The sequence below is a fragment of the Acipenser ruthenus genome, chromosome 2 (assembly GCF_902713425.1).
Source record: "Acipenser ruthenus chromosome 2, fAciRut3.2 maternal haplotype, whole genome shotgun sequence".
In the NCBI taxonomy this organism is placed as follows: Eukaryota; Metazoa; Chordata; class Actinopteri; order Acipenseriformes; family Acipenseridae; genus Acipenser; species Acipenser ruthenus.
Window position 1 is genome coordinate 15,815,780 of NC_081190.1, and position 16,570 is coordinate 15,832,349.

At 38.6% G+C, this 16,570-nt stretch overlaps 1 protein-coding gene across 5 annotated transcripts in view; it reads right to left on the reverse strand.

The window, feature by feature from the left end:
• Positions 1 to 16,570, reverse strand: part of LOC117403602 (erbin-like) — a 90,184-nt gene that overhangs the window by 15,471 nt on the left and 58,143 nt on the right. For 4 of the 5 annotated variants that reach the window (XM_059006594.1, XM_059006601.1, XM_059006597.1 and 1 more), the window contains 11 exons: positions 16,238 to 16,310; positions 15,365 to 15,494; positions 12,950 to 13,065; positions 11,632 to 11,701; positions 10,467 to 10,566; positions 9,467 to 9,588; positions 8,967 to 9,137; positions 8,172 to 8,354; positions 7,037 to 7,154; positions 6,027 to 6,210; positions 1,292 to 2,861 (listed from right to left, as the gene is read on the reverse strand). In XM_059006594.1, the coding sequence (XP_058862577.1) occupies positions 1,292 to 2,861; positions 6,027 to 6,210; positions 7,037 to 7,154; positions 8,172 to 8,354; positions 8,967 to 9,137; positions 9,467 to 9,588; positions 10,467 to 10,566; positions 11,632 to 11,701; positions 12,950 to 13,065; positions 15,365 to 15,494; positions 16,238 to 16,310 (2,837 nt within the window). The remainder of the gene's footprint in view (positions 1 to 1,291; positions 2,862 to 6,026; positions 6,211 to 7,036; positions 7,155 to 8,171; positions 8,355 to 8,966; positions 9,138 to 9,466; positions 9,589 to 10,466; positions 10,567 to 11,631; positions 11,702 to 12,949; positions 13,066 to 15,364; positions 15,495 to 16,237; positions 16,311 to 16,570) is intronic. The other variant, XM_059006596.1, reaches the window with a different exon arrangement.

Sequence of the window (16,570 nt, forward strand, 5' to 3'; positions counted from 1 at the left end):
CTAAAATAATACAAACAAAGACAATACAAAAATGACACCCTGTTAGTGCTCTTGAGGTCTGAAAGGAACCGGCATGCGTTATTTACACATACAAAGACATGCAGGGATACACGTTTTCTAAACATAGCAGCTAGAAGTCATTCAAGTTCACATTTCTGAGGCCTCATTAGAAAATAAATGGTGAGCATATTGTATCGGACGAGAATGAGTTAAAAACTTTGAAGAGGCAATCTTGATCTCCACAATCTAATATAAAGAGACAAATGTTTTTTATAGTTCTCCTTGTTAGATTTAAACAAGGGCAGCATACTTATTTAAAGAATGGTATTCATATTCTTGTCCCAATCTGTTTAGAAGGTATTAAAAACATGCAGAGAATCTTTATAAGCCAGACAATATTATTTGTTTTAATTGACATTTTGGTATTTTGGTAATATGACTGATAGCACAAATAGAATGGGCATGCTGGCTTTCAGTGACTAATGAATGTCTCTTAACACCTTTATGCACATTACTACTATAGAATAAATAAACATTAAATTGTATGTAGAATGTGTATTTGCATTTAATGTTATATTGGTAGAACAGATACAAAAATTCTGTGATCTGCTTTTACTATCACAAGAACCCACGGGTGAGACGTAAAACCGAGGTAAGTGACTCTGCAGCAGCAGTTGTTTGATACATAATTCACTCCCTAGTCTCTAAGTCGCTTTGGATAAAAACGTCTGCTAAATGACCAAGGTATCGATAGGAACTAATCCTGCTCTGAAAACAGCAAACGCTTGGCAAAACAAAACAAAAGAAACTAAACTGGTAAATTGCTTTTACTGAACCAAGTAGCAGAATGCAGATGTCCATCCTTGGTAGTTTTAGATAAATTATTAAATCCTATCATGACCGGAGCAACAAACAATTACCTTGGGCACATTGTCATGACTTATTACTTGACCTACGTACATTTACCACAACCAGGTTTCATCTGTGAGCAAATGACAAATCTCACTGGCGTTTAGAAATTTGAAACAGATAGATAACAAGAAAGATGGCTGACTTGAATTGTAGCCTGGGTCCTTCACTCCCATCATTAAAAGGATAGAATAAAAACTTAGGTGCGACTACCCTGAAGCTGAGGTCAGAACATTCATGATTTCAATAATGCAGCCAAAAAGCTAGATAAATGACTGCCTCTTTAGAGTTCATGCACCACTAAAAGACATTCTGTATTCTCAGTTTCCCTCCCGTACCTGTGGAATGAAGTAAGGATTACTCTGGCATGAACAGCACGTACCTTTTCTAACTTTTTTGCCTCGATGTGCCGCATCACCTGATCTCTCCAGTCGGCAGGTACCCTGCTGAACTCTTGTGTGTCGAGCAGCGAGTGCTCCGATTTCACCCTCACGTTTGACCGCTTGGTAGGGCTAGTCCGTGAATAATTGAAATCACTAACGGACATCGTTCTCTCAGGCAGCTCATGCGCGGATGGCCGTGCGCTTTGCGGTCGGGGGACGTTGGGGCTGTCAATGCTGTAGGTCCTGGCGGAAAGGGGTCTCTGCATCCCCTGGTTCATCAGAGGTCCCCTTCCCATGCTGTGAATATCCCTGTAGGTTAAGTAGTCTCCAGCAGGGGCCACAATGCGCCTGGGTTGTGTCGGGTCTCCAAGAGACATTGAGGTGGAGGAGGAATTGCTACTCTGCCTCTGCAGGGTGCTCCTGGGACCACCTGGCATCAGTCTGTCTTTCTGGGGATTGACTGCCCACATCTCCATTTGTCTGGGCGGACCCCGTTGCTGCATGCTGTAGGCCAGGCTGGCCTGTGCATTGTTGCGGTTGGAGTAGTTGGTGTTAGCTGTGTGTTTCGTGTAGCTGTCAGTACTGTCTGACCGCTGCAGGTGAGTGTGTGGTAAATATCCTTGCTCTGGTGGGATGGCTGTTCTCTGGGTCCAGGGGCCTTCTTTGGGCATTGTGCTGCTTGAGTACTGGATGTTATATTGAGGCCCACCTGGCATCTGCATGGCAGCAGGCATGGCCCCCTTCCCTGCATAGGCGCTTTGTTGTTTGTAGTTGGGATCATGTATGGTTAAAGTTTTGGTGCAGGACACAAGGTCAGATGAAGAGGCGGAAGAGCCGGGGTAGACCTGCAGGGGTTGGTCATTAAGAAGAGAAGCCGACTTGCTGCGGACAATATTCTGCCCCTGAACATTAGCTGCAGGTACTCTTCCAGGAGCATTTGGCTCATGCGGTCCGTTATCCCCAATAATGTGGTATATTTTAAGTGCTCCTGGTTCGATGTTAGTTACGCTTTGAGATTTCACCACAGGTCCCAAAGGCCCCCGCTTCTGTGGGGACAGTTCCTCAGTGCTCCTAGAGATAGACATATCTGCACTTGCTGTTACACCAACTGCAGCCGTTCTCACCATCTCAAACTTGGTTGGTGAACTGGAAGTTTCTTCAAATCGACCACTGAGATGATTAGAAAGAGCCTGTCTAGGATACTGGTTACCATTCTCCAAGTAGTACTCTGCAGCTTGTTTAGCATTGTTGTTAAACAAAGACTTATTTTTTAAGTCTTCTTGGACTGTGTTCTTGGTCTTTCCCAGGGCATTTAACCTTTCCATATTATCTGGAGAGAGTTTAGATATATTCATGTTGATTTGATCCCATTTGTTGTAAGAAACTTCCATCCCATTATTTAAATCCATACTCCTGTCTATGAGGGACAGTTTTTCATCCACAGTGAACTTTTGCACCTCATTTTCCTGTTGAGTTTTCAGAATGGCCTGCAGAGAGGTGTCTGAACCATTCCCATTCTGAAGGAGGAGTGCCGTTTCCTTCAACTGATTTGAATTTTCATCATCTTGCCTAGAATAAAAACAGACATTTTGGAGTCAAATGCTGATTTAATTTAAAACTGCTAGAAGAGTTTACACATACCATCTGCAACAACAATAAAAACAGCCTGAGAAATAATTATTTGTTCACTACTGTGCATTTCAAACATGACAGACAATCACTTAAAACTCCTTCACAAACGCCAGCTCTTTAGCATATTTGGTTGCAAAAGATCTGTAACAAGTTCTTAGCTGTGTTTTTTTTTTTTTTTTTAATATTTCTTTTTATTGCATTCTCCATCATTTAAGCCCCAGCCAAGTCCAATCAACCTGTAGTTTACTGCACCTTAGGCAGAACAGTCTTTATTGACCTTTAATACAAAGGTTAAGAAGAATATGAGATGGGCCTTTCTGGTAGAATTTGCATCCTATTACCATCTTTGTACCCGAGAAACTTTGCGAATATCCTATCATTTGCATACCACAGGTACTTTGTCAAAATCCCATTTTATCATTTCCATAGAACCAAGGCTCAAAGTTAACATATATTTGGTAGCATTTTGCTACCCAAAACATTTCATTTGCTACTAGTTTTTTTTTTTTATGCAGTAGCAATCTTTTGATACCTTACGCTGCAGTTTATATGACCGACCCTGAGTGAACACGTAGATAATTCCCGGTATTAGTTTCATAAAGTGGGAAACCACTGCCAATAGAGCTTCCCGATTTGTAGATTACTGAGTTTTGTACCGCCCCATGTAGATACACACGAGGCCCACAATGCAAATCGCATTGGACAGTGTACAAATACGTACAGTACCAGAACAATGTGAATACAATTTCAAGGTATGAAGTTTATTTTACAGACCAAGAGTAAAATAAAATAACTGTTAAAAACATTATGGTTTTATAAGAGAACAGGCAATGACCTAACAGGTTATTAAGTTTATTCAGTGTCTATAAAATGCTAATCTAATCTGTCATGAAGAATGGCTGCTCCGGTTTTGTTATAATGTTAACCCTGGTTTCACCCGCGCTAAAAACCTAATAGGTAGATCATTATTACTTTATCAAAATTCTGACTACGAAAAAACCAGGAGCAAATAGCTAGCTAGAACATTACCATGATCCAAGTAACGGCTTCTCTGTTTTATCTGTACGAATAATAAATTAAATACAATCCTGAAGTGCACTAATGTATCTATCAGTTTTCTTTTTATAATAAATTATCACTACCTTGAGTACTTCTCCTGTTTAACTAGTGAAACGTGTGCTTTAACAAAAAACGTTACACATTATATATGTTGCACAGTCAAACTATAATTTACACACATAGCTGACTAATGTCACTGTTTAATAAAACAAACCCAGCGTGTATTTTTTTTAATTTATTTTTTATTATTTTTAAATCTTGGTTGATATCCCTTATTACTTCTAAGTTAATTTCTTAAATTGTACAGCATTTAAAATTGCAGTGAAAAGGCAGGGTGCGAGCATACATATTTATGAACAAACCAGTTTGTATAGCACATTGCATGAATCTTTGAAATGCGGCAGTACCAACAGCTCGGTTGTGGTTGTACCCTTATAATTTATAAGGGCATACAAAGCAGGATTCAACGATAATGTAGCACACGTTACTTTTTTTTTTTTTATTTTATTTTAAATCGCTGTCTATCTGTGTGTTTGATTTGTTAGTTACCAAAACTGTCAACAACTGAAGACATGAGGATAATTTCATACCACTGAATTTGCACCGATGAAACATAACCTGGTTAACTGTATTGATGGCACATCAAATGCTTAGACGACAGATACCGTTGCATTCTTGTAGAACTTAAGGATAAAACAAAAACTGCATTATAGTTCTATTTCTTAGTTGAGCACAAGGTGGTTTCAATAAATACTTTCTATTATTTATTATTATTTATTTCTTAGCAGACACCCTTATCCAGGGCGACTTACAATTGTTACAAGATATTACATTATTTTTACATACAATTACCCATTTATACAGTTGGGTTTTTACTGGAGCAATCTAGGTAAAGTACCTTGCTCAAGGGTACAGCAGCAGTGTCCCCCACCTGGGATTGAACCCACAACTCTCCGGTCAAGAGTCCAAAGCCCTAACCACTGCTCCACACTCCACAATATTCAGTCTATTTAAAACATTAGGTAGGTGTTTATTTTATTTTTATATATAAGTAATTATTAGTCGAATAAACTGCTAACGATTAAGACCATTTTGCTACCTACTTTCCAGGTAGGTAGCAAATTCTCACTACTGCCTTCAAGTGAACTTCTAGCCCTGATAGAACATTAACCCTTTGCAGTCCATTTATTAAGTGCGTGTCAGGTCCAATTTATTTTCACACGCGCAGTTAATTTTAGACGCGCTGTTTAAAAGTATTTTTTTCCCCCACAGTCAAACGGGTTTAAAAGGCCCTGCATATCAACAAAGCACTCACTAGGCATCTCCAGCCCCGCCCCACCCTTTCACTCGCTATAGCTTTCACATCTGCTAAGAAATAAATAAATAAAATAATAATAATAATAATAATAATAATAATAATAATAATAGTGATACATACCGATCAATCATCTCCTGATCACTCATTTTATCACCAAATTCCTCAATAATGCGATCCAAGTCATTATTTTATTACTATAACATCTCAAAAAAGCTCTGCAAATGTCTGTGATATTCTCAGAGCGCTGATTCAGTAGCAGTCAGCTTGTTTCCTTATGGCCGCCGTTATCTGATACCAGGGGCAAGTATGACTATTCATGAGATACGCCCCTTTTTTTTCTTTCTTTCGGCTTAACTCGGTTCCTGTCGCTTCCACTCGGCCATTGAATAGTTTTCTTGGCTTTTTCCGGAGAAAAAACGACTAGAAACCTGTTTTTTGCGTCCGACATTGGACCGGATAGGAATAATTGCAATGTCGGACCAGGTTAAACCAAGTGGTAAAATGATGGATATATACAGTAAAGTAACCAGTATTTAATGTCTTTGTAGCATTCAGTACACTAAAATTTATGCACAAAATTATAAAAAACTGTAAACGATTGCATTTAAAAAAGGCCTATAATTGTAACATGTCAGAATGGATATTTATGGGCTTTTGGCCCCTGGCGTTAATGTGGCTGAGAAATAAAACACCCAACAGCATGTACCTAACTGTATTTTCCTCACCTGATCTTGGTTATAATCATAACCTTTGCCTCTTTCTCTGGAGTGCAGAGGGAAGTGTCCTGGCTACTGTCTGTTGTCAGGGACACAGAGTCTGACATGCGAGACGGCGAGGAGCAGTTGCTGTTGTTCTGGTTACTGTTTGCAACAGTCTCATCCAATAAAGAATCAGCATCTTTACTTTCATCTATAAATAGAGATAATAAGTGGTTAAGTAAGAGATACCACAGTATGAAGTGCATCTGGAAAGTTTCTTCACATTGGGGCAAAATATAACCTCAACCAATAAGAGGCTTAAACCAGACCTAGGTTCCTAACCCTCAGTACTAATAATAATCCACTCACATCATGTTTCATCACAAGTGGATGAGATGTTCACCAGGACATATCAGAGCTAAAATTGTAGTTGTGACACAGAGTACAATATACCAATTACAGGTCTTAAGGGCTACAGCCTGCATGGATCAGCGGCTTCAGTTCTGTTTTAAATTTAAATCTTTGATACATTATGTCCCATGCATGACCTACAAAATCCCATTTCAGTCTCAAATCAAAACCACTCAGATCGGAATAAATAAATTCGGGCAGCCGTGTGGAGTAGTGGTTAGGGCTCTGGACTCTTGACCGGAGGGTCGTGGGTTCAATCCCCGATGGGGGACACTGCTGCTGTACCCTTGAGCAAGGTACTTTACCTAAATTGCTCCAGTAAAAACCCAACTCTATAAATGGGTAATTGTATGTAAAAAAGAATGTGATATCTTGTAACAATTGTAAGTCGCCCTGGATAAGGGCGTCTGCTAAGAAATAAATAATAAATACATCAGCCGTTTCTATCCCCTGCATACAGAGGTTGTGCCTAACAAGGATTTCAATGTTTATATTGAAAATGCCTTTTCAAATTTTAGTAGAATATTAATGATACTGGCTGAAGAACATTCTTTTACACAACATGTTCTCTTCCTCTCCAGATTAAAGTCAAAAGAAAGTCTGCTGAGCATAATCTGTCTACTTACCTTTCTTGTCCTTACTTAGTGCCACCACTTTGGGCTGATTAATAGAGATCTCAATAAGCGGCGGTCGCAGCTCTGCAATCTTCATCTCCTCTTCATCAGAGGACAGGTCTTCAGAGTCCTGAAAACAAGGAGTTAAATGTTTGATCTAAAGGGTTAAAGATTCATGACATATTTTCTTATGTTGAAGATATTTTGATTCTGATCTTGTATTTTATGCTTTTATTTGGAATATGTTGATATTTAAGTATCAAATCACTTCCCATGCTGTCTTACACTATTGGTCTAGCTGCAATGAGGCAACATGACCCACTGTAAGGGAGTAATTGGAAACCATGTAGAAACAGTGAGATATTTTGTACTTCTGTATATTCAGAATTAAAAAGTATAAAAACAAAGAAACAAAAAGATCACCAACAAACACAAGGGGGGGGGGGGGGGGGGGGCAGTAATAATGCTGCTGCCAGTGCTAGAACCATGATAAATTCCACTTTGATATCTGTTAAGCTGACAGGCAGATTGACTCCAGTGGCCTTTCCAGTTAATTTGACATCTCTCGCCACAATGCAGAGCCGAAGCACAACACCCATTTCAGAGCGGAACTCTGACATAAACAGTTAGTGCAACCCCGTAACCCGTTTGATCCTGGATACACCTCTAGCTGTAGCAGATGATGTTATATCCATTCGCAGATCTGACTTCATGTGTTATTAAATGTGAAACAAATTAAGGGAAAATAAGTCATTAGTTTGGTCATTTCAGTGAATCTAACACACTTTTTTTTTCCTTTTGAAACTAGTTGGTATTACGGTTTGCGGCCTATCCTTCTATAGAGTCCATATGATTTCCAAGAAATTTTCTTGAAGCACTTCACATTACCATTTCCCACCACCCTCCCAATCTAATTAAGTGTCACTGTGAGTTACTCTCAAAAAATACAAAAACCTGGGCAGCAGCAGCAGCAACAGCAACAACAACAGCATGTATAACAAAACATATGCAATAGTGGGAGAGGGGCACGATTTGTGTGGAAGTGTATTTTCTGCTGTTGTCACTGTTAGTTAACAGGGTGGCAAATTCAAGTTGACACTAAAAAAATATCCCCATGCCGGCTGCAGAGTCTGTCACAATGCCATACCTCAAGTGTGTCTTCATGGTTGACTGTAGCTCGAATGTTCTCAGAGGTCTTAACAAGTGCAGCCGTCTGTGAAGTCTCTTTAGTGTCCTTAGAATCAAGTTCACTGGGTTTTAGCACACAATTCACAGTCACATTTGAATCGCTTTCCACGTTTTTTCCATTTGCATAGTTATTCTCTGAAGTCTAAGGATGCAGAATGAAAGTTTTTGATGAGTTGGAAAATGGGATTATGCATTCTCTCAATAAATTGCCAACAGGTGGCTCTATAATCTGAGATGGCAGGTGCAGCTTCTGCCTTTTCCATTAAATTTCAACAAAGATTTTTTTCACTTTAATGTCTCAAAAGTTTTTTTTATTTATTTATTTTATTTTATTATTATTTTTTTTTAATAGCACTTTAAGAGATAGTGGGGGGGAAACAAAAAAATGTCATAATTCTTGGCTGTGGGATAACATATGGCACAAATGCTATGCTGTAAAGGGTTTAACAGTGCATCTGTTTACTGCAGGTAGTTTACACGTTTACAAAAAAATTAAACGTGGAAGCCTTCCTCATGGATCATCTCAGATGCCCTCAGGCTTAGCAATCCAGTCAAAAACAGAACCTTAAAAACATGTCTTCATATACAAAAACACTTGATTGGTTTATAATAGCACCGATACCTTCCACAGTGGTCACTACCTGTAAATAGTTCACTTGTCTTTTGTTAAGTGCTTTTGACTCTGGGACACCTAACTGTCGCCATCGTCAATAATCTAGCGGGTACAACCCTAGTCACTCGTGGTTTTCCTTACCTTTACGCCTACATCTTTCACTGTAACAGCTGTATCTTCGTTCTGTCTGGTTTCTTTTCCAGACTCCGACGACTCATCCTCTTTGAGTCGATGGGCTATAGTGTGTGCAGTTTTCACCATGTTTTTTAGTTCGTCTGGGTAAGGTGTTGGGTAGCGCTTCAGATTCCCCTCCTGTGTCCCAGACAGAAGACAAATCAACTACACCTCAAAAGGAAGGTTTCTGTACAAGTACTAAAGGAAGCTTACTAACATACCTTATCATACACTATTTTCTACAAAGACTTGCACAAAGCATAAAAAAAACAAACAAAAAAACACCTACCACCCGCCAAGTATATAAGCAACACATTATAGGTGTCCCAATGACAGTGACAGTATTAGCTCAGCCAACCAGGTCTTTCTGCAGTTATGGCCTTCATTAGCACTCAAGAACTTGTCAATGAGTGCCCATGCAAGTGTAACATTCATAGGCAACATTGATTTTCGGGAGACATACTGACCCTGGGTGGTGTCTCCCTCTCATCTTTGTCTTCATCGCACTCAAAGGCCACCTGTGCTCTTTGCTTTCTTTGTTCCTCCCACAACGAAGGATTGAAGCTCTCATTATCAGAGTTGGCCAAGACTAGAAACAAACAAGAAAGTCAAAAATAGCACGGTTACTATTCCTATGTATTACGGGAGCCGCTCACACTGTAAAAGTGGTGCAACATTATGCAAATGTCCTTTCTGTCCACATAAGAATTGCAGTGGAACTGTTCAGTCTTCTACTTCAGTACTAAAACTAATTTGATCCATTTAAGATAACACATCTCCTTATACATTATTTGAAGTACAGATCTCATACCAGACATTCAGCAATATCTCACAAACCAAGCAGGAAATAAAATTGAATAAAAACAGCAAACATACATGTGATACATTTAGATTTTTGGATGGCTAATGAGTGAAATACAGTAATACATTCTACAAAGGAATCAACAAACTAAAAGGACGCTATTTGATCTTCATCAAAGGAGAGCAGTCTTGAGTTGGGTGGTAAAAGAAGAAATTAATCCAACTTAATGCTTATTTAGTCCATAACCCTTTATGAATAAGGTAATCCGTCAGTGTTTTGAATGTGCTAGTGCGTGTCTGACACTTTACCTGCACAGCATCTAAATTAGTGAATCAGAATTATTTTTTGCAAGACACTGCCTCCCTAGAACAAGCGAGAAAAAAACGTGAACGCTCTACCTCCATTTTCCCTATTATGACACTAAAGTCAGGATCATCTTTCCAGGGTTTTAGTTTGTTAAGAATAATGAAGTGTTTTTCCAATTGCATTACATGCTTAACAGTAGAAACAAGAAAATGTATCTGTTAAAATACATCACAACAGAGCACTCTGAGTTAAAAAAAAATAGTATTTGAATGTTGGTATTTAAGGAGTTATTTGAATTAAAAGACCAACATCAGCATTGTAACCAAGCTGCTTTTGTAGCAGAGCTGTTTAAAACTTACAATCCTCTGTCCTCGGCTGTTGAGGGAACATGTAGTTGGTAAGCACAGTTTTGTGCGTCTCCTCATCCTCCTCCTTCTGAAGGGGTATAAGGGGCTTAGACTGAAGGAGAAATGTAATTAGCATAAAGGAATCATAGAATATGTTTCATAATTACAGTATTGTACTTCAGTGGATTTGTCAAACAGGTTTTTTTTTTTAGTTACAAAGCACTACCACACAAGTTCCAGTCACATTCACAGAATTTATTTTTGGGGTTGGATGTGAACAGTGCCTGAATTTAAGGTTAAATGTTCTCATTAGTAATAAACCAACCCGTTGCAAAGCTCACCCCTCATCATCAGCTGTCTTGATTGCATACTAACAGTAGCAGCTTGCAAAGGAGTAATCTGTATCTGTAGATAACAATCCATATGGACCAGCTGGCAAGTGGTACTTTTCACTTAAACATCAGTGACAGCAAATCTAAATGATTTAGAAACTACTTAAGTTCATAGTAATAAGAAAATATTCCGTATCCAGTAACCATTGGTTATTAAAATACAGTAATGCACACCATACCCCTCCCCCCACCCCCAACAAAAAAGTGGCTTAACATAACATTATGTTTCAGTGCATATTTAATTTTAAAACTTCAATGTCACAATCATTCAGTTTGATACTAAAATACAATGAACCTGTTTGCCTTTATGTCACTCTGAGTCAAACAGATGTTATCACCTGTACCATTCTCATGATGTTCCATTAAAAACACCCTAGTTTTATGTACTTTGATCTGTTACATCAAGTCATCACCAGCATCACAAAAGAATCCCGTTTGGTAGACGCATGTAATAAGCTGTAGTATGTACAGCAAACATAACCCCTTTTTTTTCCCTACATATACTCCATGAAAATGTAAGTAAGTATCTGACCCCTACGCTATCCATGCACAGTCGATTTGTCTCGTACTACATGCAGTAAACTTCAAAGCCAGCTGGCCTTTAGGAAACAAAACAAAAATGATAATATGAACCACAGCCACGGTAAAGACTGCTGTTCCAATGGAAGACAACATGAGTCGTCAATAGTGTGTAAGGAACAGGAAGATGGAGAAGTGGGCAAATAAAGAAAAAACTGTCCAGAAATTCAAGCTTTAAAGAAAAAAAACAAAAAACAGCCACCCACCTGGTTTTCCGACAACCACATTGCTGTCAGCTGGCTCAATTTGGTAAAGCTAAAGGGCAAATTCTTCAGCCTGTGGAGGAAATTGAATTGCATGGTCCAGTTAATGCAAAAAATGAACAGAGATTGGCATGGGTATTGAAACAAAACACTTTCAGCTGGGCTGATGTGTGGGTATTTTACTCAAGCCATTAGTCAGCTTTGAATCAGATAAGACTGTAAAATGCTCAACAGTCATGTACATGGAGCCCAGTGGGGAAAAAGTAATTAAAGATTCTTTAGTGGCACAGGGCTTTTCTATTTACAGGGGCCCACACATATAGGATTTTTTAAAAATGTATAAAATACATTAGGGAGACCAACACAACCTTAGCTGTCTCTTCTGCCGACAGACTAGACTTCTAGCATGATGATCGTATATTTTACGGTAAGTCCCTTCATGTAAGAAATGGAGGTATTAATTATAAAGATTGACCTTAATGCCACATAAGGGTGCAATACATTTTATTTTTAAAAACCTGTCGAGATGGAAACAATAAATGAGATAAAGATTGAAATCTTGGTGCTTAAAATCAGCTGTGCAAATTAATTTCAATGGTAAATCATTTTTACAGGTCAGTTCAGTTCTGATAGTCAATTTTAGTGTCAAGCTGCATAAAACAAGCTTGCCAATTAATCAGATTAAATACATCTCTAAAAGACAAAAAGGTAGCTTGCATCACTTTGGTATTTCTAGTGTTTTGCACGTAGTCCTGTCTTTAGGATCTGCTGTTACCACCACCTCACTTTGAGAGTGCATAATCATACAAATCTAAAACAAGGTCTGTGTGTCCCACAGTATGCATCTATCACTGACAAGACCCAAAAGGAGGAGGGTACAGGTCCTGTTCCAAATATTCAGGAAAACACAGACATGATTCATGATCATAGTGTATTCTTTATTGACCTTTCTGAGGAACCAGTGTTTGCTAGCTTTCGCTTAACCAAGCAAATGATTTTTTTATTTGAGTGTTGGGTAAAAAAAAAAACAAAAAACTTGGAGTCACTGAAGTGTGCAGGCTATTCCAGCATCACTTAACTTCAAGCAGTGGCACTTTCTACATTCTACTCTCTTGGTAGATTTCAGACCACTGTGCGGAAACCCTCAGGATCAGCCAGTCCTCCACAAGTTAATGCATGGTAAATTAGCCACAGTTTATTAGGACATTTTTTCCTAAATTGTGAAAATCTTTTATAATGCAATTTAATTTAAATGTACTGGTTAACTGCAGTTAAAAACAAAAAATCTGTAATGTGATTGACAAACATCGATTTCACCCACCTGTTGTCGCTCAGATTGACAACTTTAAGTTTCTGCATTTCGCCCATTTCCTCTGGCAGGGACTCCAGTTTGTTTGAGTGTAGAAACAGCACGGTTGCATTCTTCCAGTTACCAATCTGAAGTTAATGAAGAGAGAACACATCCATGAATGCACAAGGACATTTTGTCTTTGCATACTCTACCATGGTCTTTTTTGTATACAGTACTCCGGACTACGTGCATAAAATATATACCACTTGTATTTCTATAGTGCTTTTCTAAAAGATCTAAAAAGCAAGATTTTAAAATGAATCTGTACGTGCGCAGGCTGTGAGGGGGATTCAAGTCTTTACAAGTGGTATCAGTTTTGTGGATGACAAACCACCCAAGCCTCTTTACCTCAACAGTTTAATTTTGACCATATTCACCTTACTCCTGACTTCTGAAGACCATGCAATGTAGTTTGAAAAGGTGTCAACAGCTGGCATTTCTAATTTGTTAAGGGGACAGTATTCTTGCAACAGCTGGATATGGAAATGTTAACCCTGATTAACTGTACTGAAACAGACTGAATCACACTTCTGAAACTACTGTATAATTGACCACACTCATTAATACTCCCTCTACTAGTTTTAAGAGTTCCTGTAAAACCAGTCAGCAAAAATAAAGGACTACTCAATTTACATTTGATTCTGTTTATTTCATAGTATCAGCAGTATTTTATTAGTAATACAAGTTAGGTGGCAAGTGCTTAGTGTTCTTTGTATTAAACTGTAAAATGAATACTGCCGGCCAATATGCAAAACCTGAAATGCATTAGCTGCTTAATAAAATGTTTACAAATTACCTCATTTTCAAATGCTGCCTCAGCATCTATTTATAGTTATATAAAAGTTAATTTAATTTAAAAAAAAAACAGCAATGGAAATGACATTAAAATCTCTTAATGCCTTTATCCTGGTTAACAACTAAAATAAATTATACAAGGACTGGATAACTCAATGCAAGGCTTGGCTGGTTTCTATCTGCCACTGGGATTGAGTTTAAACCCATTTGAAATTGATCTCATTAGTTTTAATCATCAGCAGCAGAGTGAAATCAAGTTGACAAAGTTAACCCTACTTAATATTAAGCACAGCACAGAGACCAAGACCAGAGGACATACAGTAGTCTGTCACATATCCAACTGCAGTGGGACCAGAGTAAAGACAGATAAATTAATCCCGTTTAAAAACACAGCTGTAACAATTACTATATTCACACTATTATTGTTTTGAGATTAGGAGCTCCCCTAAATCCCTTGTTATCGTTTTCCTCTGGGGCGCCCGTCTGTGTAGCCATGGCAGTGCCATCGCCTCGAGCTGCGCACAGGTTCCCTGGGCACACCCCCTAGCCAATCAGAACCTCCCAATCAGCTCAGCACAGGGCGAACCTTCCTGCTCAATTGGTTGCCAAACAACGCGTCTCCTGTTATGCGTCCCAGCTGCTTTTACAGAGGCACACATCCGTGTCACAGTGCTGTATACACTTACATTAGTGTCAGGTAATTTACACAGTAGCAAAATGCATAGGTTTACCATTTTGTTTTTTCAATTATAAGCACAACTCGCTTTCGCTTTCCTGTAGGCATTTTGCATTGAAGAAGAGCTTGATCATGGTGGATAAGCGGTTAGGACGGATATGTGATAGGCAGATAAGCGGTTAGGGTGGATATGTGATGGGAAAATATACAACAGATTACTGTAATTGGAAACTGAATGGAAACAGCCGTAGCACAGAGGTTAGGAAGCTTTTTTTGTGGAGAAAGTAAGGAATCCCAAGTCACATTTTTGGAGCTGAAGCATTGACACCCTGAACTAGCATTTATGGGTGAACATTTTTCTTATGTTCTTATGATTTGAACTGGCACCATCACAGTATGAGTTTATAAAATGTACTGAGTTTAAAAGATGTACTGAGATGTACTGAGTTCACTTCAGCCCAGTCGCTGTCACAGACACAGGTTTTGAAGCCCAGATTGCAGGGGACAAAATTAAATACATTTAGGCAAAAAGGAGGGCTGTGCATTGATTATAGTACAATATTGGAGAAAGATTAATTAATTTTAAAAAATCAGACTACCATATACTAAATGTGATACATGGAGGCAATCACTCTGCAATGTCTCTGTTGCCCCAGTTTCATACTGGAACAAACACACTTAAGACCACACTATGCTGATTGAGTGTTCTGAAGATATGGCTGGAACAAGATGAGAATAACTTTTATAGTACAGATGGAAATATATAAATCATTGGCAATTTAAATTAATTATTCAGACTATGAACACATGTGAAGTGAACAAAGTCTTCCATTCAAAAACAAATTCTGTTTGACGTTGCCACGTGTTCCAGAAATGGGCCTGACTCATATGTTCCAAACTAAAATGTGGTTTACCTCAGGAGGCAGCTGTGTCAGAAAGTTGTGATCTGCAGCAAAGGTCCGGAGGTTGGTGAACTGCCCAATGGATGACGGCAAAGCTTCTATCTCATTAAAACTGCAATCAAGCTCTTCCAGGGATGTAAGTCTATACAAAAAGTAGTAAGTAATTGTAAAGATCACTCACAAGAGACCCACATACATGACAGTTTTCCACACGTAATACTTTTTATGAAAAGACTGGACACAGCTCAATTAGCTTTTCAGGAATGCAAACACAGATTAATATTAAAGACTGCATTTAAAAAAAAATAAAAGGTCAGTAGAGTCAGTAGAATGCAAAATTGACTCCAGAACTCAGAGTAGAAAACCTGGATCCTCATCCACAAACATGAGAGAGAATACCAGGGTTTTAAAATTCCTACAGACAATTCTAAACAGAGTCACCATCAAAACCCTTGTCATCCACAGAAAGAGAATTACAGTGTATGTGTGTAACTTCTCAAAAATACCAGACTAACTCTGTAACAAAGACTGTTGAGCTTGATCTACAAATGCCACTCCTGGCAGGTTTACAACATCCACAGACAGGAGTAGAGTTTGCTTCAGAATTGCTGTTATGTTGGCACAGTCTATGAGGAGGATGACCTTGGATTACTCTTCACCAAATGCACACTTGGATCTGTATCCACTACTACAAGTTCACATTTTATACCCCAGGCCATGGCAATTATGAAACTACTGCTATCAGAAGTTATTAGGCATTCCATAACCCAGCACAACACTTTGCTGACAACATGGTCTGAATCTCCAGCCAAAGGAACACTAGGTTTGAAAAGCCCAAAGTTACTGACAATTGTGCATGTCTTGTTGCATAGCAGAAACACCTACCCTCCTATGGAGTCTGGCAGGTACATCAACTGGTTTTCATCCACTTTGAGTGATGTTAATTTCTTCAGGGAACCTGAAGACAAAAAAAGAGTTAACTACTGTACCTGCAATTTCAGAAACTCATACTCCTGAACCCAGCCCTGGGTTTCAGAATTAAATAAGTATATTTAAAATGGTGCCAAGAGTTTGAACAAATCAATCAGTTAAAATGAATAGTTCCTCCTCTATTTATCCATCTTGTATCGACTTAAAACAAGAAGACTGCATAAAAGACTCAATTTGTATGCAAATGAATGGTTTGTAAACACTGTACAAATATCTTTCCTGAGTCAG